The sequence below is a fragment of the Typopeltis vanoorti genome, chromosome 8 (genome assembly GCF_054136105.1).
Source record: "Typopeltis vanoorti isolate ZY-2024b chromosome 8, IOZ_Tvanoo_1.0, whole genome shotgun sequence".
NCBI classification, from domain to species: Eukaryota; Metazoa; Arthropoda; class Arachnida; order Uropygi; family Thelyphonidae; genus Typopeltis; species Typopeltis vanoorti.
Window position 1 is genome coordinate 15,529,410 of NC_143556.1, and position 26,991 is coordinate 15,556,400.

Consider the following 26,991-nt stretch of genomic DNA (forward strand, 5'->3'; position numbering starts at 1 on the left):
CATCAGTGACTCACTGATGAGACCTCAATAAGTAATAATAATACCAAGTTTGTAGCAAACAGAACTTCATACCCTACTATAAGAATTGCCAAGAAAGTGTCCTAATAATAAATTACTAATTATAATTATATGAAGAGCCAAAGGCTTTAATTTGGCGATGTGAACCTATTAAGCTTAAATAGGTTCACATTGCCAAATTTAATATAAAATGTAATATAATATAAAATGATAAATAGCCTTTAGCTATTTATCATTTTATATTATGGAGTATATATACTATATGTATATCCTGGTATGTTTGTCTTCAAAAAAAAAAAAAAATCTGCTCTCAGGGAACCCTGTAACCCCTAGAGAGCGTGTCCCCTGGGTGGTGGATAGGGGAGCCTACCGTGTATATATGTGTGTGTATAGAAGAGAATATAATTTAGAAATACATTGCATATTGCATATATTGACTTTGAAAAAGCATTTGACAAAGTTAAAAGAAACATTTAACATTAAAAGAAAGACATACCAAATATTCCTAAAAGCTGTCACAAGTATATACAAGTGTGTATATACATATATATGAAAATAATCAAATATATATATATATACATACATATATATATGAAAATAATCAAATACAAGAGAGATAAACCAACGGGTCCGACAGGGATGTCCCCTCTCAGCAACTCTTTAATAATATCTACTTGAATGAAATAATAAAATGGAGTAAATTACATCAAGGAATTAAACTTTCACCTACAGTTAACTTAAACACTCCTCTTTGCAGACGACCAGATAATAATTACAAATTCTGAAGATGAAGATAACTTACAGAAAGCTATTTTAAATCTAAATGGGATATCCAAAGATTACGGTATGATAACATCAACAGAAAAATCAAAAACTATGGCCTTTAAAGGACAAGATCCAGCAAGAACTAAAATAGTATTAGATAACAAGATCTTAGAACAGGTGAATTCATTTAACTACCTAGGATGTATGATCACTTATGAAAAAGATATATAAACATAAAAATTGCAAACTATTTAAAAATAAAGAACAAAACCTAGTTCAAAAACAAACCAGGCTAAAAGTATACAATACGTTAGCCCTGCTGATCTTAATGTATGGAAGCGAAATCTGGACAATAAAATAAAAAAAAGACAGATTAACAACAGCAGAAATGAAGTTTATGAAAAAACTGCAAAGTATACCCTATATATATATATATATATATATACCCTATATACAGGGTGTTCGGGATAAATTTGACATATTTATAATTATATTTTTCCGTAAGTTACATGTATTAACACACACTTCTCTTCATTTAAAAGTTTGGATCCTTCTTCATTCATATACAAGATGTCAGAAAGGATGGATAGCTGGAACCCACCTGAATCATGGAAGAGAATAACTTGTATCATGATGATTCGTGCCCGCCATCAAAATAAGGATATTACGACTGCTGCCCAATGCTCCCTGAATACAGTAAAAACAATCAGGCATGAACTAGAGACTTGCAATGGTGACTACGAGGATGTAGCAAGAAGAAAGATCCCTAGCAGACGATCTGATTGGGTTCGTACAGCAGAATTCCTCGCAAATCTGCAGGAACAAGTGTTGAAGAACCCTGGCATTGGAATTCGGGCTTTGTTCGTGGAGTTGCTAACTGTAGTCAAGCCCTGGATAACAAGGGTAGCCAATGGTAGGCCGTATATATAGCAGCAGGATTCGGCCCCTTGCCACACCTCTGGGAAAAGTCAAAAATGGTTGTCTGAAAATTTCTACGACTTCACCAGTCCAAATGTTTGGCCTCCAAACTCCCCAGACCTTAACCCCATGGATTATTTTGTATGGGGCGCAGTTGAAAAAGACACCAATCGCACTTCCAGTAATACAAAAGCCCAGTTAATGGATAAAATTAAAACAGTTTTTGCGGCCCTTCCCAGGGAGACTGTAGCATCAGCTTGTTCGAGGTTCCGAAGCAGAATTGAAGCTGTGATCGATGCTAATGGTGGTTATTTTGAGTAAATCTTGTTGATAGTATTGTAATTAACTCTGCCTGTAATGTTTTTTTGTCAATTCATTAAATTTAATAGATACAAAGAAGATTTTCTTTTTCCTTACGAAACTGTCAAATTTATCCCGAACACCCTGTATATTATATATATATATATATATATATATATATATGGATCTAAAGATCAGTAGATTTCCTGACTGTCTTAAATTTTCAATTTTTCGAAAGACCACCCACACTGATAGATATTTACATGGTTCTTCTCATCACTTCCCACCTCAGAAACTGGGCATCATCTCCACCCTCGCCCGTCGAGCAAGATGTCTCATTTCCACAGAAGAAGACCTTCAAACAGAGCTTAACTTCCTGAAAAACACCTTAAATAATGGATATTCGTCTCGTAACATCACTAAACGTTTGAGACCACGCCAACATCCTCGACAAGAAGATGACTCCAACCCTATCACTCATATTCAGTTACCTTTTATCAGCACTCTTACCCCAAAACTAGCTAAGATTCTGAAAAAATTCAACATAAAGACTGACTATACCACGCTGCCAAAACTTCGTTCTTTCCTGAGTCGACCAAAACCAGAACACAACCATCTGCATTTTCCTGGTGTTTATGTTTATAAAGTTTTGTGCAACTGTGGTCGACCTTATTTTGGCCAGACAGACAAATCTGTTTCACTTCGTCTTGAGGAACATAGACGTGACATCTCCTACAGTAGAGCACGAGCGAGCGCCCTTTCCAGTCATGTCCTTTTCTTGGCAAACTCTAACCTTGAAGAACAGCCACATCAAGTTGATTGGGAACGCACTACTAATTTATATATTTGCAAGGATGAATTCGAAAGAAGAATTATCGAATCAAAAGAAATAATTCTGGACCCTTCACATTTAAACAATAATCTTAGCTACAATCTACCTGATTCCCATAGCGCAGTGATCCAGTACTGGCGCTCAAAAATTAGCTGTCGCACACATTCTACTCATGCCAACGGTAGCACGGTCACCTATTCAAATATGACTGTTATTATTCTGCTTTTTATTAAGCTGTAAAGTTCATTTTTTACCGTGTTATTTTATATCTTATGTTTTTATTTCTCACCTGAAGAAGTCGGAGCACCGATGAAACTAGTTGTGATGTATTAAAGGTTTTTGTTATACTTTCTCGGGTTCAAGTCAGTTAAATTTATTTTTATAAATTTATATATTTCTATATATATATATATATATATTTCTATATATATATATATATATTGATAATGTAAAATGTGTGATGTCTGATTTGCAAGATTTCCTAACATCATTATCAGTTTTAATTAAATTAATTAAAAACTTGATAGCAAAAAAGCAGCTGATCTACACTTGAATTAATTTGTAAAATTTGATAATGGAAAAGGAAAAATTTATATTTTAAAAATATTTTTATAATTTATAATATAATATAATATAATATATAATAAATATAATATAAATAATTTTAAAGGCTATATATAAAAAATTAAAAAAATATAAAAAAATATATTTTTATAAATAAATATAAATTTTTTTAAAACATTTTCTATAGCCCTTAAAATTATATATATATATATATATAATATATATATATATATTATAAAAAAAAATTTTGATTATAATTATATATTTTCCTTTTCCATTATCAAATTTCACAAATAAATTCAAGTGTGGATCTAGAACAAATCTTTCTATAGCCCTTAAGATGCCTTTGATTTGATATCAAGAATTGCCATTCTCTATATCATACAGAACTATATACAAACATCTTCAATATATACAGAATGGATATTCTTGATATTTTGAAGATGTTTGTATATATATATACAAAGCTATATTCAAACAATTGATCAATTTCCTATGATGAAATTTTTGAATGTTGGCTATATATATATATATGTATGCATACATGCACTGGAAACGTATCATGTATATATCGTGTGTGTATATGTATATATATATATATATATATATATATATATCGCGTGTGTGTATATGTATATATAGAGGGTGTTCGGGATAAATTTGACATATTTATAATTAATTATATTTTTCCGTAAGTTACATCTATTAACACACACTTCTCTTCATTTAAATGATTGGACCCTTCTTCATTCATATACAAGATGTCAGAAAGGATGGATAGCTGGAACCCACCTGAATCATGGAAGAGAATAACTTGTATCATGATGATTCGTGCCCGCCATCAAAATAAGGATATTACGACTGCTGCCCAATGCTCCCTGAATACAGTAAAAACAATCAGGCATGAACTAGAGACTTGCAATGGTGACTACGAGGATGTAGCAAGAAGAAAGATCCCTAGCGGACGATCTGATTGCGTTCGTACAGCAGAATTCCTCGCAAATCTGCAGGAACAGGTGTAGAAGAACCCTGGCATTGGAATTCGGGCTTTGTTCGTGGAGTTGCTAACTGTAGTCAAGCCCTGGATAACAAGGGTAGCCAATGGTAGGCCGTATGTATGGCAGCAGGATTCGGCCCCTTGCCACACCTCTGGGAAAAGTCAAAAATGGTTGTCTGAAAATTTCTACGACTTCACCAGTCCAAATGTTTGGCCTCCAAACTCCCCAGACCTTAACCCCATGGATTATTTTGTATGGGGCGCAGTTGAAAAAGACACCAATCGCACTTCCAGTAATACAAAAGCCCAGTTAATGGATAAAATTAAAACAGTTTTTGCGACCCTTCCCAGGGAGACTGTAGCATCAGCTTGTTCGAGGTTCCGAAGCAGAATTGAAGCTGTGATCGATGCTAATGGTGGTTATTTTGAGTAAATCTTGTTGATAGTATTGTAATTAACTCTGCCTGTAATGTTTTTTTGTCAATTCATTAAATTTAATAGATACAAAGAAGATTTTCTTTTTCCTTACGAAACTGTCAAATTTATCCCGAACACCCTGTATATATCATGTGTATGTATGTATATATATATCGTGTGTGTATACGATATATATATATATATATATATATATATATATATATATACATACATACGATATATATATATACATACACATATATCGTGTATGTGTGTATGTATATATATATCGTATATATATCGCGTATATATATATATGTATAATATATGTATATATCGTGTGTATATATGTATATATATCTTATATATGTGTGTGTGTGTGTGTATATATATGTGTATGCATATATATGTATGTGTATATATGTGTGTGTGTGTGTGTATATATATATATATGTATGTGTATATACAGGGTGTTTGGGATAAATTTGACAGTTTCGTAAGGAAAAAGAAAATCTTCTTTGTATCTATTAAATTTAATGAATTGACAAAAAAAACATTACAGGCAGAGTTAATTACAATACTATCAACAAGATTTACTCAAAATAACCACCATTAGCATCGATCACAGCTTCAATTCTGCTTCGGAACCTCGAACAAGCTGATGCTACAGTCTCCCTGGGAAGGGTCGCAAAAACTGTTTTAATTTTATCCATTAACTGGGCTTTTGTATTACTGGAAGTGCGATTGGTGTCTTTTTAAACTGCGCCCCATACAAAATAAAAGGTCTGGGGAGTTTGGAGGCCAAACATTTGGACTGGTGAAGTCGTAGAAATTTTCAGACAACCATTTTTGACTTTTCCCAGAGGTGTGGCAAGGGTCCGAATCCCGCTGCCATACATACGGCCTACCATTGGCTACCCTTGTTATCCAGGGCTTGACTACAGTTAGCAACTCCATGAACAAAGCCCGAATTCCAATGCCAGGGTTCTTCAACACCTGTTCCTGCAGATTTGCGAGGAATTCTGCTGTACGAACGCAATCAGATCGTCTGCTAGGGATCTTTCTTCTTGCTACATCCTCGTAGTCACCATTGCAAGTCTCTAGTTCATGCCTGATTGTTTTTACTGTATTCAGGGAGCATTGGGCAGCAGTCGTAATATCCTTATTTTGATGGCGGGCACGAATCATCATGATACAAGTTATTCTCTTCCATGATTCAGGTGGGTTCCAGCTATCCATCCTTTCTGACATCTTGTATATGAATGAAGAAGGGTCCAAACTTTTAAATGAAGAGAAGTGTGTGTTAATACATGTAACTTACGGAAAAATATAATTATAAATATGTCAAATTTATCCCGAACACCCTGTATATGTGTATATATATGTGTGTATATATGTATGTATGTATGTATGTATATATATGTGTATGTGTGTATATATGTGTGTATATATATATATGTATGTATCGTATATATATCATATATAATATATATATCGTATATATATATATATATATCATATATATATATTATATATATATGATATATATAAATGCACTGGAAACGTATCTGATATGTTTGGGCCATGGGGTCAAATACAAATGCAGCATCAACATGTTATCCTTCTTTCCACCATCTTCTCGCTCCCTTGAATTTACCAGATTCCTTATTCCTATAATATGATCTGTTTATTTTTTATTCATATTTATTTTTTTTACTGGACTGGCAATCCTAGCCTTTCCCAAACTTTTCTTTGACGGAACACTTTACAAATCCTGAAATTTTCACAGAACAGCTTGGTTATTTTGTAACGTAATGTATTAATTAATTTAGCTGATTTTTATCAGTAATTAATAAATTAAACTTAAACATCAAAAATAAATTAATTTATGCTGATTTTCATTGACATCCCATTCTGATCACCTAAAAGAAAATTTATATATATATATATATTATTGTGAATGCAGACTTTCTTGTGTGTGCTGGTAGTTTTCCCCCTCCTTTTGTACATCCTGGAGATTGCTTTGTAGGCTGGTGGTGGATGACTCGGTATCTGTTGTGCCACAAACACTTTCAATAAGAGATTTAATACCAAAATTCTCTTATCCATATTAAAATTTAAATCTGCAGACCTATATATTACTATTAAAAAATCACTGCACTATGGTTTCAAAACTTTCACCCTACAATATGAACTTGCAAAGAAAAGATAGTATTCAGTATTACTAGATTTGAGAACCAGATACAGACTACCTTGATCTTCAATTTTAGCGGAAAAATTTTCTTTATTTATACTTTATTGCAGATTGGTCACTAACATTTGCAACATGTTATTTCTTTCAGTTTTGAGAACAGGATACACTGCCCATTGTTGTAATTGGCTTGCAGACAATTTTTATGATATGATATATGCTTGGTCATAAACTGGTATTCCCTTTCCCAAATGTTGAAATGTTTCGATGTGTGAAAATTTGCTACACAGATGTTATTAGGCATTCTGGGTCTGAGCTTTTCAACATATATTCACAAATATCATTCTCCTCAGCATATTTCCAGTATAAAATATAAAATATTTATTTATGAAAAATGCTTAGAAAACTAAAATGACAAATTCCAGGAGAATTTCTTGAAGAACACTTATTCACCTTCCACGAACAGTTTGGGAAACTGCTATAGACATCTGATAATTAGAATGTATAAAATGACAAATTCCAGGAGAATTTTTTGCAAAACACTTATTCACCTTCCACGGAACAGTTTGGAAAACTGCTGTAGACATCTGATAATTAGAATGTATATTAATTATGGATGTCTACATATACATTCTTTGAAATGGACCCTGTGATTAGTAGAACTCTGGAAAATCTTATCTTATTTAGTTTGAAGAAAACCTATGTAATCTATACATTCTAATTATTGGATGTCTACATATACATATACATTCTTTGAAATGGACCCTGTGATTAGTAGAACTCTGGAAAATCTTATCTTATTTAGTTTGAAGAAAACCTATGTAATCTATACATTCTAATTATTGGATGTCTACAGCAGTTTCCCAAACTGTTCCGTGGAAGGTGAATAAGTGTTCTATGAGAAGTTCTCCTGGAATTTGTCATTTTAGTTTTCTAAGCATTTTTCATGAATAAATAATGTGTTACGGTTAAAGTGAATAATTCCTAGAGGAGTCTGGTAAATGTAATAAAAACATGTTTATAGGTTTTCATTCTCAATAGAAATTATAACAGGTTAGGTTAGTTTATAATGAAAAAAGTAAGGAAAGTACTTCTTTTGCACTCAATGAAATCATAAACTAACCAGAGTGTAGTTGTAGTTTGTCTTGGGCAGATTAATGGGGATGAACGATAAACATTGTTGTGGGCTGAGCTTAAAGGTTGCGGGCAGATAAATAGGGATAACATAAAAGTTGCTGTGGGCAGATGAATCTGCCCGCAATCATTAAGCTCGGCCCACAATGCTTATCTTTCATCTCCATTAATTTGCCCATGACAAACTATGACCACACTCTGGTTCGACATGCAACATCCAGGTTAAGTTAGGTTAGTTTATAATGATTTCTGATTTCATTGAGTGCAAAAGAAATACTTTCCTTACTTTTTTCATTATAAACTAACCTAACCAATAAAGGTTAGGTTAGTTTATGATTTCCAACGTATATAAAGGTTAGGTTAGTTTGATTTCTGATTTCATTGAGTACAAAAGAAGTACTTTCCTTACTTTTTTCATTATAAACTAACCTAACCTGTTATAATTTCTAACAGGTTAATTTCTGGTAAATGTAATAAAAACATGTTTTTATTACATTTATTACCAGACTCCTAGGAATTATTCACTTTAACCAGTAATTATTAATAATATCCGGATTTATAACTAAGATGAAAAGCCAAACAGCTATTTTTTTTTTCTGGACAAGTTGATATAAATTAATGGGATAAAAATCCCTTATTATTTTTCAGCCAGTATGCGAAACTGTAATAAGTATAGTATACGAACTATACTTATTACAGTTTGTCGGCATGAAACGTTTAGATTGTAGTTTTCGATCTTAAGAGTTTCGCATACTGGCTGAAAAACAATAAGGGATTTTTATCCCCTTAATTTAAATAACCGGATTTATCACTTTAACCGTAACATATTATAACATATTATATATATATATAAAGTCCTATGGTCTGCAGTCAACATCATTTTTGAAACACGATGATGGTTTAAATGGTGGCTGAACTGCTGCTCAGTTTGTTGAATGTTTTTAATTAGTTTACACATGTATTTTTACATACATATACACTTAAATGAATATTTTTTATGTGGCCAGTCTTTGCTCCATTGCATTAATGGCTATGTTGAAATTAATCGAGGCTTCCCAATAGTAAATAGTATAGTGCTATGATTCGAGTTTCTAATTTCTGGAATGCAGCGTATGAAGAAAGACTCAGGAGATTTGCAAAGTATAGTGGATAGGTATACAATACATGTTGGAGAAGTTATTAACAGATTAATGTGGAAGAAGTTTGCAAAAAATGGGGGGGGGGAAACGAGACTATCCCTGATGTAATCCCTGATGTAAAAGGAAAGTGTGAGCAAGGAGTTGAGGTTTTTTTACACAGAGAGAGTGACATGATTGGAATGCACATGATATGACACATGATATGATGAGCTATGTGGTGGGTGAGAACTCCTAAAATGAGTTTTGGGAGTTCTCACTGCCAGATCTATGAAGATCTTGATGATAATGTTAATAATAATAATGTTCAGAATGAAAAAACTTGAACATTTGTTTTTATTTTCTTCATGTAACAGTCCATCTGCTATGTTTGAGATAAGATATTCATCATGAAATGTGTTTACATTAAATTAAATATTTTAAGTAATTTATGGGTAATAATCAGTTCATTATGTTTAGTAATCATGAAGTTTTACATTTCATGTGAATCATTTTAAACATCTGAAGCATGCTTCACACTTTTGGAAGTAGGTGCTGAAGAATTTAGAAATAGGAAATGTAGGGCAATGCTGTTAATGTTAATATTGTTTTGATTTCTTCTGTGAAATACTAGCATTTTTAAATAGTGAAGTAGCCACGTTAATTATCAAAATAAAATTTATTTTCTTTTTTTTTAATCATATGAGTGGTCATAGATCAGTTTTGTTCTTATAATTTCTAAACAGCCAACATCTAGCTAACCTAGAATTCAAAACTAAAATCATCACTATCAGGTACAATAAATACTTGTTTGACTGTCTGGTATTGCTTGGTTTTAAATGATACTACAGAATCTGTTTCTTTTGAGTTTTCACCATCACTTTCAATATCTAACAAATCTATCCATTTGTTTTTTGCTTTCGGAATAATCTTTTCTGTATTACTTTGAGAAGCAGAAACATCCTTAAAAATTCCACCTGGTTTGTTATGTTTAAAATGTATACGAGGCATCTCTGAATTAGCATTCTCGGAGAAAGCCACTGGGTCTCGCCGAGATATCCGTTTATGTCGATCCATTTCTGACTGAGTAGTACTAGTAGTTTCAAACCTCCTAAAGTAAAACAATATTATTTCAACAATAAAATAAGTATTCCAGTAATTAGTTTTTTTATTTAAAAAAAAGAAACTCAATAACAAAATGAAATGGTTAAACCTGTTTCATACTATATACAGGAATACCTCGATTATCGCGGTTTATAATTTGATACCAAAATTCCAATTATTGTGCTCCAAATTCGAATTATCGCGGCAGTGAAATGTAGCCCACTACATATGCAACCAGTTTGAGTCACCACTCTCCAGATATCACTCTCTTGTAGCGCTTTGTTTTTATCCGACGGCACCTACTCACCAGTAACTGTCCGCCTTTGCCTGAAGTACACGTGGATATTTATTTCTATTCTTATGTTTACCTGTATATAATGAATGCTGAAAGAAACAAGGATGATATCAAGTCTACAGCTATCAAGAAGAAACGTAGAATGATCAGCTTAAAAGATAAGTTGCATATGATAAGTATGAAGCAGGCATAACCAGAGCCAAAATTGCAGGAGAGTACGGTCTAAATGAATCAACTGTTTGCCATATTTTAGACCATGCTGCAAACTATAAGCAACTAGGACAAAGTGCATCGACCTCGTCTGGGTCCCAAACTACAAGAAACAGAAGCCATCTTATTATTGAAATGGAAACGCTATTGTCAGTGTGGATAGAAGATTGTAACCAAAAGAGAATTCCTCTTAGTCAAATGACTATAAAAACAAAAGCATTGAATTTGTTTTGAAACTTTAAAAAGAAAATAATCAGAAAGCGAAAATGATTCGGCATCAGTAGTGGAAGAAACTTTCTTTGCAAGCTCAGGATGGTTTGATCGGTTCAAAAAGCGATCGAGCATTCACAGTTCGTGTAGAAGTTGAAATTGCAAGTGCTGATGAAAAAGCAGCAGCTAGTTTTCCTGGTGAATTGCAACAGAAGGAAAATTATATGAATTGAAGAAGGAAATTATACCGATGATTAGATATTTAATGCTGACGAAACAGGCATATTATTGGGGAAAAAATGACCACTAAAACATTTTTAGCAAAAAATGAAAAATCACAGCCTGGCTACAAGGTTTCGAAGGAGCATGTAATACTTTTACTATGTGGCAATGCTTCTGGAGATTACAAGATGAAGCCTCTCTTTATTTATCACACAAAATCCTCACCTGTTCATTGGAGATTCAATAGAAAAGCTTGGACGACAAACTATTTTTAAGGATTGGTTTAAAAACTTTTTTTGTCCTGAAGCTGAAAGGTACTGCAAGTCATTAAATCTTGATTTTAAAATCTTGTTGATATTAGATAATGCACCTAGTCACCCAACAGTGAATGATTTGTGCAAAAATGTAAGTTATTTATTTACCACCTAATACCACTTCCATCATCCAGCCAATGGATGAAGGTGTAATCGCGTCCTTTAAGGCATATTACATATGAAGAACTTTTTCACCAGCAATAGAAAAGACTACAGGAGATGAAGCTATGACTTTGACAGAATTCTGGAAGGCATTCAATATCAAAAATTGCATTGAGAATGTCAAGGAAGCATGGAGTGAAGTAACATCTAGCAACCTGAGAGCGGCATGGCAAAAGATTATTCCTCATTGTGCAAATGATTTTAAAGGATTTGAAAATGAAGTAACTCATGTTATCAATGATATAACAGCTTGGCTTCAATCTAGGACTAAAAGAAATTGAAAAAGGTGATGTTTAGGACCTGCTTCAGTCACATGAGCTGGATGATGATGATCTAATTAACCTCGAGAGAGAACATGCTTAATGCTCAAATTGATAATGAAGAACAAATTGACATGGCACTGAAGGAATTTAGCCTCAAAGAAATGGACGAAATGTTTAGAATTGCTGAAATTTTAAAGAAAAAAATCTTGAACGATCAATGAAAGTTCGTCAGGAAATTGAAAATTCCATCCGTTGCTACCAAGTTTTATATGAAGAAAAAATTCCACCAGACAACTCTACACCAATTTTTATCCAAGAAAATTGAAAATTCCATCCGTTGCTACCAAGTTTTATATGAAGAAAAAATTCCACCAGACAACTCTACACCAATTTTTATCCAAGAAAGGATAATTGTATGTACTGTACATACTCCTTATATATATATAAATAAAGATTAAAGAATAATCTTGTTTTTCTAAATGAACCTTCATTTTTTTATTAACACGTTTAACACATTTCTTTTTTACTTCATATATAAAATTTAATTAATAGATTTGAAAAATCCTTGGCAATGATTACCAATTTTACACGCATTATTTATTCCGATTATCGCGGATTCAATTATTGCGGTATTTTTCGTGGCAACAATAACTGCGATAATCGAGGTATTCCTTGATTAACACGATTAATTAATCCCTCGATGTTACCGCGTATATCAAAATCATGTTAATCAAATATAATATAATAATCAGTGGTCAAAATTACAATTCGTCCATGATCGATTACCATATTAATAATTCGTTTTATATGGTACTCTTTTAGGAAAGATAAAAAATGAATGCAAAGTAAATTCTATGATAAGCAAAATGACTAGACCTCGGCAAACAAGCATTCATCGATTAACATCTAGATCCATATCCATTACTTGCTGCTTAAGCAATTCTAAACTGCAAAATATTCCATCCAGTTCTTTGTTATCTCCTTTGGAAACTCATTTTCACATTCCATTTGTTCATTGTCTTCATATGTGCAAGGCCAGATATAGACATGCTGAGGCCTTAAGCTATACAAAACCCAGAGTCCCCCTACTGTTTTAAATTACATCAACTGGTCTTTTTGTTTTTTTTATTTGAGGCCCTAAGCTGTAGCTTTTTTTAGCTTATACGTAAATCCGGCACTGCATATGCGGATTGTTGTTCAATTTCGAGAAGATCGCTGTCATTGAAATCTTATTTGTCACTTTATCACTGAATTTGAATCCAATAATTCTTTAATATCTTCTGCATGAACACCATCAAAATCAAGATCTTCACCAATTGCAACAATTTCTTCAACTACATTGTTCACAAGATTTTGAAAACCACATAAGTCATCAGTGCATTCTGGCAAAAGGTTTTTACAAACAGCTTTCATGCAGCTAGAAGACACTTGTCTTCTAGCTCCCACGAGTCATGAATGTTTTCAATTGCGTGTTTAATGTTAAAATTTGTCTAAAATTCTTGGAACATAATTGCATTTTTTTGAGTTGTTTCTACTGACTTTGAGAATACCTTTTTAAGAAAATAAATGGGTTGTAGCCATGATTCGTATTTGGTGGAAAAAATCAAACATTCGCATTCTCACACAGATCATTAAGAGAATTTGGATGACCAGACGCATTAGCTAAAAGCAAAAGAGCTTGGAAAGCTAAGTGCCTGGCTGTGTGGGAGGAATGACGTCATCATGCACACGACTTTCTTTCTCTCGGCCAAGAAACACTCCTCGAGGCTTGCATGTATTTGCGTGGTAAATTTAAAGGCACGTTAATTAAAACTCTTGCCACGTATATTTGCGTGGTAAATTTAAAGGCACGTTAATTAAAACTCTTGCCACGTATATAAAGAGATTGTCGCAAATAGATTAACTGCATTAATCAAATCCCATGTTAAGCAAGGGATACCTGTACTATATAAATATAAATAAATATATAAAGCTGTTTCATACTATATAATAGTATTTATATCATGCTGAACACGGTAGATGAGTTAGGGAACTTGGTGTCTTATATCTTCAGAGAGAGGGAAAGGTGGAACTCCACGTTTTCTAGCATGAACTTGGATAGATGAAGTATGTTATAAATGGGGGGGGGCGGTAATTAAAGTCACTATCACATTCCTGCAGTTATTATTGGGCAACATGTATCCCAATGAAAGTGTATCACATGAAGTAGCTGGACAATAAGAGTAGCTTTACTTGATTGGGAATGATGTTCAGGTAAGCTGCATCATTCTTAAGTTTCTTCCATTGGTTGTGATTTCAGGTAGAAATACAGTCTTCAGGGCAATCACCAAGGTTTAGTTCCTGTTTCATTTTTATTGAATAACGTTTGTGTATTTTAGTCTACAGTTCATATCTGAGAGCTGCTCAACTTTTATTCGCTTTAAAACTTTCTTATTATATATTTAAAACTTTCTTATTATATATATATATATATATATATATATATGAAAATGAATTTTTAACTTGGGGATATCGTATATTAGGATAACCAAGTAATTTTATAAGCTTGGTAATTTTACTCCTAATCCCAAGTAAGCAAACAGTTAAGTTTGTGCCTGAAACATAGTTCAAGTCTAAAGATGGTACACCAGGGCAACTCATTGTAAAGGTGGATAAAGCTCTGATCACTATTCTTAGTATTTCCCATAATGTAAAGCACATCTCACTAAAAGATGTATATTGCAATACATTATGGGTGGGGTCACTACCCAGACCAGTTTCAACCTTTTTTGAGGTCTCCTCAGTGAGTAGCTAGACCCTAAATACCAAGGTTTAGTAATACAGAGCCTTATCAACCTTACCTATATATACAAATTGCTACAAAGTGTTTTTATTTTTAATAAAAATCTCTGGAGGATACAGATAAAATGAATTTTTAACTTGGGGATATTGTATATTAGTATAACCAAGTAATTTTATAAGCTTGGTAATTTTACTCCTAATCCCAAGTAAGCAAACAGTTATGTTCTTCTTTTCAATATGAAATTCAATTTTATCCTACTCAAGACTAAATGGTGATCACTTCCAATTTCAAATCCTCTGTACACTATGGTCCTGCACCAGGGAGAAAACATCAATATCAACAATAACAGTCAACGAGACTTTTCTTATTCCTTGCCTCTTCTGTCGAGACCTGGATAATACCAAGGTTTAAGTGAACTGAACTTACATATATAGTTCGCCCACCGATTAGAGATCCTTCGACACTTCTGCGCATGTTAGAAAAAGGAGAATCCATTCGATAATAGGGTAATCGGTCCGTATTGTGTGATGAGTTGTTTATTATTACCGGTCGGAAAATTAACTTCTCTTTTATGATTATTGTAGTTAACTATGTTGCTTGTATAACAGTTGGAAAATTTTACCTATAAAGCACGTGATTTCACGTGTTGGCGACCAATTCGGACATCCTTCATTTCTTCCTCCCCTTCAGCACAAATTGGCTATTCTTGGAAAGACGCGAAGCAGGGACCTACAAATGGTGGGCAAACTATACCTCTACTAATGAATTGCCAGACCGGTGTACCCATATATTATTATTACTATGATAAAGAGCCAAGAGGCTATTTTTGCGGCAGTCTACCTACTCACTGATGAGACCTCAATAAAGGTCGAAACTGGTCTGGATAGTGACCTCTCCTCATAATGTAAAACAGTAATACATCTCCTAGGAGCTGCGTTTTACATTGTGAGAAAATATTAAGGATAGTGATGGATCCACCTTTGCTCCGAGTTGCACCACCCAGGTGTTGACTTATGCTTGGACGATTTTATTCTGTAGGTTATTTGATATATAAGTTGCCTTGTTTCTGTTCTGTGGTACCAGCTATATGGTAAGAGTATGGAAAATAAATATCGGTCAGGTGGCATGAAAACTGAAGGTAAGAATATCCTAGATGTTTGGAGTTATTACTTTGAAACACTGTTAAACGAACCAAGCTGTGACAGAGCCATACTAAAAAATTTTCAAGAAGAATGCAAAGAGGAGTATATATCATATATATATATATATATGATATGAGAAAAATTAGGGGAGTGAACTTTTGGCATCGGTGGCAGAATCGTATTAAAATGAAAATATTAGAAAGAAACTTTCTAAACTATATTAGCATTTAAGAATGTGTCAGCAGGGCTAATCTAAGGTTGTATGGCCAATTAAATAGAATGGGTGAAGGAAAGGTTAGCAAAACAGGTGTCTCATGCCAAGATGGCAGGAAAGAGACCCAGAGGAAGACCAAAGTCTAGGTGGATTAATTCGGTCAGAAGTGCCTTAGAAGCACAAAATGTTGAGCACTCCACAATACTGGAGTGCTCACAAGATAGATTGATTTGAAGGAAAATTGTTGATAGGAGATTAATAATACTGTAAACTTAATCATGTAGTGCTGTAATGCATAGTAACCTGAACACCAGTTGGGACTACATATCAGGAAATTGATGATATTTTTGCTTAGTACATGGGCCTATTATTCCTAGCACTGTATTCCACCACAAACCCATGCATAAATTCACATGAGGAGGGGAGGGATCAGCTATCACCTTTTTCCTGAATAGGGGGTTGGCGAGGCTGTTTTAGCCTATCTAACTTTTGGAGACTGAGTGGGCAGTTCAATCTCCACTGGTAGCCAATCAGAGATAGCTGGCCCAAGGCTATCACTAATTAAGCAGTCCACAGTGAAGATTTGGCTCAAACCCTAACACAATATTTTTGATTCCTGAGCTAGTGTGGATTTTACGGTCCACTTTCTTGAGTTTATGAGATGATAAACCTGAATTTCTGGGAGAAATTCAGGTTTATCATCACCCACTTGCCTGTGCCAGAGATCAACTAACTTGGGAACCAGTCAAAAAAAGATTAGCAAAAGTTCCTCTAGTCAGTGACTAGACTTGAACTCTAAGTCTATCTTTGGGTGGATTAGTACTGAGGTACACAGGCTCTTGAAGGAACACACAAGAAATTAGAAAAATCTTATTATGAGGGGGATGATGAAAAGTTCTGATAAAGACCTAGAACAAAAATGACTGGATTGTGCAACAAGGGAGTCCTATACCCTACGAAGTGTATAACACTTCGTAGGGTATATGTAGAATAACGTGTAATTTACATAGTTCTACCTGAATTCCCGAGTTGTGATTATCACAACTCAGCACATCCTCGTCATGTGTTATCATTAATAATTTTCTTCAAATTGGTGTAAGACAAGATATAGGAATATATAGGAGATCTGAAATAGAAAGTGATTACCATTTAGTTTTCAGCAGGATAAAAATGAATATAATAGTGAATAGAAAACATATGAAAGTTTCAAAGGAATTCAAGTTGAGCAATTTTCAGAAGTGAACTGTAGATTAGGGCTGTCATGTGGCAGTGATGTACAATATGCAGCCTCTCTCAGTTAAGTGAAACCTGCCTGCTTGAAGTGTGGCCATTTTTACCAAAGGGATTCTGATGATTTGAGAAAGAATTCGCACTGTAAAAGGATATTTTCCAAATTGTAGGAGATGCCAATTAAATTAAACCTATTAGGTGTCCATCACCTGGTGAAACATCAACTTTACTTTCTGGAGAGGGACCTGAAGTGGCCATTGCTGTGTTTGGTTTTTCAGAGCAGAGCTTCCAGTTTGTCTCCCATCCAATCTTCCAGGATAAAATATGAGTGATATTCCTTGAGGGTATGTTAAACATACAATGGATATTCAGACCCCCACCCACATCAAGAGGACAGTAGTAAATCAGTTCTGCAGGCTGGCTGCCAAATGGGTTATAGGACTTAATCAGATGGTATATTTATGAAGCTTTCTGATCAGCTGCCATCTACACTTTCAGATTGTGCCTGGAGGGAAGCTGTGCAACAGTTATGCAAGAGGAACTGTCAAGGCCATGTTATGGCATGGCAACATGTATATAAGAGTCCATCTCCTCCTATAGTATGTTCCCCTGCTCTTTTTCCTCTTCACTTTAAAATACTATCATGAAAGCAAACTTAAATAAATATAGTGTCACTGAAATTAAATTCCATTGCCTGCAGACATCCAAACCTGATTTTCTGTTTTTGATCAAATCCCATATCTATCCAACAACTACAGCCCATCTTAACTGTCCAAACTTATATAGCATATATGATTCTTTCTGCCAAAATGGTGGTACTTCTGGTTTTGTGCGATTTGATATTCCTTGTCAAAGGACAGCTACTCTTGAATCTTCTCATTTCCTGCAACTCAAATTCCCTAACTGTGAAGTCATCTTCCTTGGTGACTTTAATATTCAAGTGGCTTCATTTTTCACAAATTTTACTGACCAAGCTGGAAGAGAAGTAGACGTATTTGCTAAGACAATGACTCAAAACAAACTCCCTCCCCCACCACCACCAACCAAGATTCTTCATAATCTTCACCTACTAAAACTCAATATTTTCTTAAACAGTTTCCTTCCAAGTACACTACTCAGATGACTACTCCTCTCAATAATTCAGATCACAATCTCATCCAAGTTTCAATTCTAGTGGAATGTCCAGCCCCTTGCCCATACACAACTTTGTGTACCCTAGCACTAAAACAATGCCATGTGGAAAATTTACTGTCCAAAATTTTTATTTCTCCTTTCCATGGTCAGACTACTGTTTTCAAGCCATGGTTTTCCAAATGTACACCAAGTCAGTATAAAAAACAAACCAGCTTTACAAAGGGGGATTGAAAAGTTCTGAAAAACACCTAGAACAAAAATGACATTAAAGCAACTGATATAACACAAGTAAGAACATATGTTAAAGCCCTTTAACCCCTATGTTTCATAAAATTGTAATAATTTGTTCTTTTTCTTTTATGATATGATATAAGAAGACATTAGAGGATTTGAAGAAATTTGAAGACAGGGGCGTGGGCCGTCATCAAGTTTTTCGCACTACAAGAAAAGTCCACAACTGAGATTCACCAAACTTTGTGAGAGACTTTAGGGAACTGTGTCCCAGCATATATCCAACAGTTGCAAGATGAGTGGCCAAATTTAAAACTGGACATCTTGAGACAACAGATGCCCCCCCCCCCCCCCCAAGTCAGGAAGACTGTCCACAGTGATCAAACCAGAAAACATAGACTGCAGTGCATGCCATGATCCTTGATGATAGATGAATGCCATCCAAAAACATTGTAAAGATTGGGGATATCCAGGGAATGAGTTGGGATCATTATCCACCAACATCTGGACATGCAGAAGCTCTCAGCGAAGTGGGTCCCCAAATGTTTGCATGCCGACCAAAACAGAGAATGTGTGCTGTCATTTCAAGGGATTTTGAGTCATTTGGAGAAATCAAGTGCAAATGTTTTGGCTCATATTGTGACTGTCGATGAAACATGGCTTCATCACTATGACCCAGAGACCAAACAACAGTCAATGAAGTGGAGACACAAAGGTTCTCCAAGGCCAAAGAAGTTCCGAACCCAAAAGTCAGCAAGGAAGGTTCTTGCCATTGTCTTTTGGGATATGGATGGTGTAATCAATCCTTACCAAGTACCTCAAAAAAGTTGAAACTATTACAGCAGTAGTTTATTCAACAGCTCTGAAGGAATTAAAGGAGGTACTGAAGGAAAAACACAACAGGAAACCGAGCAGAGGCATGTTGTGTTTGCAGGACAATGCACCTGCTCACACCACTCATGAAATCCAACAGACAATACACAACTTGGGCTTTTAATGCCTTCCTCACCCACCCTATTCGCCAGACCTGGCCCCACCTAACTTTCCTATTCCCAGATTTAAAGAAACACTTGAAAGGAACAAAATTTACTAGAGATGATTCAGTCATATCTGCATGAGGACTGGTTTGTGCAACAAAGGAAAGATTTTTTTTCTTAGATGATTGCAAATGATGCAGCAGCATTCTAACAAGTGTATAACATTTCATGGGGAATATGTAGAATAATGTGTAAGTTACATTGTTTTACCTCAACTCTTTCATGGTGATTACCACAACTTTTCAGCACATTGTCGTACATAAGTGGCTGCCTGAAAACTACACTGTAGGCTGTGAATGAAGTTGGCAACACTTGCAAAACCATCATTGGGAGGTTGTCTGCTTTTAAAAGGACTAAATGTAAAAAAACTCATCACCTGTTTCTTCCACCTCTTTCTCGCAATAAACAGGAGAATGTTAACAAGAAAATTCAAAAGATCAATTCTCCTGTTAACCCAGCTGTGAGTGAGACACAAGTGTTTTGTGTGTGTAGACTAGTACTACTGTAGCTCATGTCTTGCGATTTATGTTTTGAATGCAGTCCAGTGATCTCTCTCTGATGTTATCCTTGTGCACATATGCCAGTCATTATAAAAATACTTCTACTATTATGTTCCATTAGAACACCTAGTTAAAAAATTTATGTTTTATTTTTTGGCTTTATTAAACAATTCTTATTGAAGAAAACTCAGATAAAAGGTTTTGTATTTGTAAAAATTCTGTAATCTTCTTGCAAGCTGACTGCTGGTCTTTTGATAGCTACTGATGGACCACCAAATTGCAAGTTTTTCTCTATTTCAAAATTTCATTAAAATTTCTGTGTTGAATGTGAAAAAAAATGTTCACATTTTTCCCCCCTCCCAATCTTCTTCCAGCAAGATACTGACAATAACACACAATGTGATACATCACATAGAGCTGACATGCTGCAAGGAAATCAGAATGATCAATATAGGTGATGTGACATTCAATGTGTTGACATTGTGTTCAATGAGCAGGATAAACAGCTAATATCGCAATACATCATGGTCTACAGCAGAATGCAACTGATCTGTTAAAAGGTTTCACAAAAGATTAAAAAAAAAAAAGAGGGAGGATGCATTCTCATAAATAGCAAGCAATACTGTGTTCCCCCCCCTCTTTTTTTAAAAATATAATGCTATGTCATTCAACTAATTATCTAATTTTGTTAATTTCAAATCTCTTAATTTTGGCTTTAAATGTGATCTTATTTATTCTGTAACCACCTGCAAAGTGGCACTCTGACATGTTGCGACTCTGTAAATAGAATCAATGTTCTTTGTTCTAGCTTCTTCACCTTGTTATTATGCTAATGCACTAAAGATGACCAGTTAGTTAATGGTCAAAATATTTGCAACAAAAAAAAAAAAAAATTATTGAGAAAAAAAAGTCACAAGGATTAAGGTCTGGTGAACATGGTGGCCATTTCATGGAAAGTGACTGATTACTCTATCCTCTGTGAAATGTTGATGCAATAATTGTTGAACTTCACATCCTATAAGGCAGTGGGTCTTAACCTTTTTTAGTGATCGGCATCCCCTCGAATCTAAAAATAAGTTCTTGCAACCATTTGAAAAATGTGTTTCTATTTCTTTATTTAGGAAATTACATCTATTGCAAGATAATTTATTTATTGAAAAATAAACACATACATACATGCATCAAACCACCTCATTAACGTTCGTACTCAGAGTATGCGAACGTGCTCATATCAACCAGTTTCTTATTGTATTGCATGTGCTGGTAAGTGCGATGCGCTGAGGCAAAGGCAGAGAGGGTAGGAGTCCCAAAAGTCGAGGTAGCGTTCGCTAGTTTCTCACAGGCGGTAGTTTCCATCAAAAATTTAGAAACTTTTCTCGCACCCCCAGGAGTGCACACACCCCAGGTTAAGAACCACTGCTATAAGGAGAGGTGCTCCATCTTATATCACCATTTTTATATTCAGACAACCTCTCTGCTGCAGTTGCAGGATAATGAAACTGCTCAACATGACATGATAACATGCAGATGTAACCGTGGAGGTCGCAGGTCCAGTTCGATGAATTTCTTGGAAGAAAAACGGCACACAACAACCTTCTTATTGCTCATGTGGTATGCAAAATTCACTATAAGGCATATTCCAGTAACTGGACCACATTTTTTTTATTAAGCTAAAAGCACAATTTCAGTTACCTTTTACCCCTGAAGATGCAAGTCAAATGACTTACGAAACTTCTCGGGTTTTATTTCTTTATTAAGCTTTTAGCTTAATAAAAATAAATGTGGTCCAATTACTGGAATAACTTCTAAACCACAGAAACCTCCACTTACAATTAAAATTCACTATATTTTCTCACTCACAGCTCCATAACTCCCTATCGGTCATTTTTTGAACTAATTCTTTTCATCATCATCAATTTGCATGTATGGTTTAGACCAGGGCTGTCAAAGCACTGTCTGCAGACCAGATGCAGCCTGCAGTGCGATTTTGTGCAGCCTGCCTATGGGTTTTGATTTTCACGAGCAAAAAAATAAAATAATTTGAATCGAATGCATATTAGATATTTTAATTCTATCGCTAATAGATAATCTCAATGTTTGTAATTTTATTTCATGTTTTTACATCACTATATACCACGTGTTTTTCAAATATTAGATATGTCAAAGAAGCATTCTTACACTGTTTTGTTACAATGTGTATGCTCCGAGTGCTGTTTAGCGTTGTTAGTTTGTTCAACTATCGAGGTTGTGTTGCTGCTGGTAACCAACTTACTAGATACGTATTGTGATGCAGCCTTCGGATAAATATTTTTTTTAATGCAGCCCTTGGATTACCTAAGGTTGGACAGCCCAGGTTTAGACAATAGAGAGTACAATTTGGTCATTCGTTCAGTACTCAGTAGACATCTACTAATGGGGCACACCATATGAAACTGAGAACTGGACATTAGGTTAGAAGTTCCAGTTGGTTCTCCACATTCCCGTAAGGCAATGTTGAGATCTCCTCCCAGTTATTTGGGAGCAAATCCGCTAATTTTTTTTTTTTTTGTCAAAATCTCTTCCCCATGATCTGGTTAGGGTACCTACCAAGTTTGAAGGTATTTCATCTACTGGCTCTCTCTTCCACAGATTGCTCTGAATAGGGACACTTTATTTAAAATATCCCATACATGACAAAGAAAAAAAAATGGGAAAGTTGCTAAGAGATTGTGGTGCTCCCCTCCCCCCTAAAAAAAAACCCTTAAACGTCAATATAAATGTACAGCTTAAAATAGTTAAAACATGCTGAACTGCTTTATTTCTCAGAGTTACATGTTTGGTTATTCTCCAACTTTATTTTCTGTACAATACTTTTAACTTTTCTGGCTTGCACTTTATATATTTCATAACTTCTTTGATCCTTATTTTCAAGGTATTCCTTCCAAACCACCATCATCTTATGGATTTCTAGCTTAATAAGACTGCACATCCATTTCAACTACACCCATATTTGTACTTCAAACTCTAGGGACATATTTGGATACTGCAGCATTTAAGCAGCTTATCCCATGCACTGCATATATACTTCCTATTCAGTAACTGATACTATAGCAGCAAACATACTATTTTCTTGCCACAATTTCCAGCTTTTGTAGATCAGTATGTAACCTTTCCTAATTGGAACATCCATATATTTAGCTATTCCCGAAGTCAATATGGCATGATTGCTGTTATTACCATCAAATCCTTAACTCAGAAACCTTCTGATATTATTGATCAAATCTAACACTTGCTCTCAAGTTCCTTCTTTCAAATGCTGCTTGAGAATGTTGTCTTGCAATAAATTCTTCATGCTTATAATTTTCTCTGCTACCTTAAATTATCCAAACAGAGGATAGCAGAGAAAGCTCATAGTAATCTGGCAATGCATTTAATTGTACCTAGCAAATTAACCACAAGGTCTGTAGCAATACTCTGCCATATATACCAGATAGCCTCAAACCCTGCTACAAAGAAAGTTATTGCTATCACTGCTTTCATGAGTTTCTATCCTAACTCGATTCAAATCATCTGATATATTTAGTGGCACTGTTGTGTCTTACTTTCTACTCATATATCTATTCTTTAGTCTTTGGTTCAAATCCCTGTTAAAAACTCTCATTCCGGTATCACGTGGTACCTCTTGGGGACAAAGGAATTGCCTTGAGATCGAGCCAATACCAGAGAATCAGATTGTCTGAGATCGACCCCTCGTAAAACACTATGTCATATTTTTGTTTTTAATATGATATACATTTTTATTTGTTGCTCAGAAAGATCTCGCTGTTTGTCTTCTTTGTTTCAGTAACATCTACTATGTTGTTTCATTTTTGTTCCCATTGATGCTTCTTGAGTTGGGATGTATCCAGATTTGTTTTAGAACACACTTCAGATAATCAGAAATTCCAAAATAAATAATTTTTTTTTTTAAATTTACCTTTTTCTTGGATAAGATTTTTTCTCAGTTTTCATATTTTCAAATACTACTCTGTCTGTAGTAAAACAATTTTCGTCATCATTACAGCAATTTTCCTCCACAGCAGGCTCTTCGAGAAATGCTAACCACTTATTTTTTTCTTTAGGCACTGCTTCCAGAGTGCTATCTTTTCCATTCATGTATGATCTATTCTATAATGAATAATGTGCTTAGTTTACATAATACAAATTCATTTTATAATAAATAAAGCAGATCATAAGTAAAAAATATTATATAAAGAAATTTAGTTAATTTAAAACATTTTTGGAAAATTTCCATTTCTTGGAGTTAATTCTGATGGTAACTGCTCCATCTCCGAAACAGTAATGAAATCTTTCATTTTTTTTCCTTTTTTTTTTTTTTTTTCATTGTTCTTAAACAACTGAAATGTCAGGTGGCAGTAAAGGAACTGACTGCTAGATATAAAGGAAATGACAAATTCTTCCAGGGATACTGTTATTATAGGATCATTATTAAAATGTGTTTAATTTTAAATTAAAGATACCAAGAAATTATATACTTGGTTTAATCTTTTATCCAAGTGTAAGCAAACAAAGTTTGCACCTGAAGTATATTCAGGACTGAGGCAACTAGTAGTAAATCTGGTATGACTTCACATCACTTGCCTTAGTATCCCATAATGCAAAGCACATCTCCTTGCGAGCATGTATAATGCTATGCATTATGGGATCGGTTTTGACCTTTATAGAGGTCACTTCAGTGGGAGCCAGACCCAGAGGCGATACCATGGTTGAAGTAATGCAGAAGTCATATTTTCCTATACCATGTTTTATATGTTTTCATTTTATAAATATATATGAGAAAAGTAGTTGAAATAGTGGAATTGTAGTATCCTATCATACAAACAATGATGAAATGTATATACCTATGAAAAAATAATACTATATACTGTACAATGGTGATTTCCAGACCTTTCACTATGGCAGAACCTCCTAAAATAATTTTTCATACACTGAGAAACCCTCAATTTACGTAAACATATGTATGTTCATACAAACAGATTGTAAATCTAATTCTAAGCAACTGAAAACATCAATCCAAATAATGTTAATAATATTATTCCAATTTATTCCAAGTGTTCACCCACACTCTCACTTAAAAAACGCACGTGATATTTGTGGGCATAGCTGTCATACTGTGTCACTCAAGAAGGTGGTAACTGAGCAATAATCAAGCTCTGCCCACAAATCAGAGTTGGAATAACTGAGAATTTTTCAAAAAACTTGTCACAATTTTATTTTTTTTACTAAATTTGTTTGTGCTTGACACAGTATATAAAAAAAATAATTATATATAAAATATTTTATCAATTTTTGTTCCAACGTAATTCTTGCAGAACTTCTGAAGAGAGTTTGTGGAACCCTAGGATTCCATAGAACTCAGTTTGGGAATTAATGCTGTACAGTAATGCCCTGCCTTATGACATTTAGCTTAAGAATGATCTGCTCACATGAAAATTTTTAATAATGCTGGTGCCCAATTTCTATGACACGACAATAACATGATGCTACCATAAATTAACCAAAGCACAGTTTTCTTGGACACTACATATCTCTGGTTTTGTGAATTATTACTGTGAATTAGAAATTGTTTATAACTATTATTTTATTTTATCGTTGTTAATAATTGCAGATAAAAATCATCCATTATCAGCTAAGATTAAAATTATTAAATTTCATGATGTCATCATCATCAAATTCCTGCTATGTACCCTCAAGGGGTGTACAGGATATGATAGTACTACATGAAAAAAATTACATCATTATTAATTTCCTATCTATAATTTTCCTCCAAATCAGTCTGTTACTTGTCAAGACTTATCAGATCAAGACTTGTCAACAATATCAGATCTTATATTTCTATCGTCTAAGGCACTTTGTACAGTATCAATCCACCTATATCTTGGTCTTCCTCTGGGTCGTTTTCCTGCCAACCTGGCAGAGAACACTTGTTTTGCTAATCTTTCCTCGCTCATTCTGTTTAAGTGACCATACCACCTGAGATTAGCTCTGCTAACGCATTCCTGGATGCTGACAACGTCAAGTTCTATCCTAATATCCTCGTTTTTAATATGATATTGCCATTGATGCCATCTGTTCACGCCTATAATCTTTCTCAGGACACTCATATCTGTGGTCTCTAGTCTTTGGTCAAGTGTTTTACTTCTGACCCAGCTCTCAGATCCATAAGTTAAAACTGGTTTGAACACTGTCTTGTATACAGCTAATTTTGTGTTCCGACTAATTTCTCTCTTATTCCATATGAATTTATTCAATTGACTTCTCACCATACCAGCTTTGCTGATTCTGTTGCCTATTTCTATATTTAATTTACCATCTTCAATAAACATCGTGCCTAAATAGCTGAAATGTTTTACTTGTTCCACAGGTTCTCCATTCACAACCCAGTTGACATTTTCAATGATTCTGCCTATTTTCATTGTCTTTGTCTTTTTATTGCTGACCTTCATACCATATCTATTACAACAGCTATTCAATTTAGTCAGAGAATCTTGCAGACTTGTAGATTTATTTAGAAGTATAACATCATCCGCATAAAGCAAAGAGCTGACATTAACATCTCCAATTTTGATATCATGTTTAATACCACTTTCCTTCATAATGTGATCCATATAGATAATGAATAACAGAGGGGATAATGTACATCCTTGTCTC

The 26,991-nt window shown here is 34.3% G+C and overlaps 1 protein-coding gene across 1 annotated transcript in view; it reads right to left on the bottom strand.

The window, feature by feature from the left end:
* Window positions 1-9,911: 9,911 nt before the first annotated feature.
* The window catches only part of LOC150103757 (uncharacterized), a 45,992-nt gene continuing 28,912 nt past the window's right edge, over window positions 9,912-26,991 (bottom strand). The window contains exons 3-4 of the mRNA XM_090397025.1: window positions 24,257-24,447; window positions 9,912-10,362 (exon numbers count right to left, since the gene is read on the bottom strand). Coding sequence (XP_090253151.1) covers window positions 10,014-10,362; window positions 24,257-24,447 — 540 coding nt within the window. The 3' untranslated portion in view covers window positions 9,912-10,013. The remainder of the gene's footprint in view (window positions 10,363-24,256; window positions 24,448-26,991) is intronic.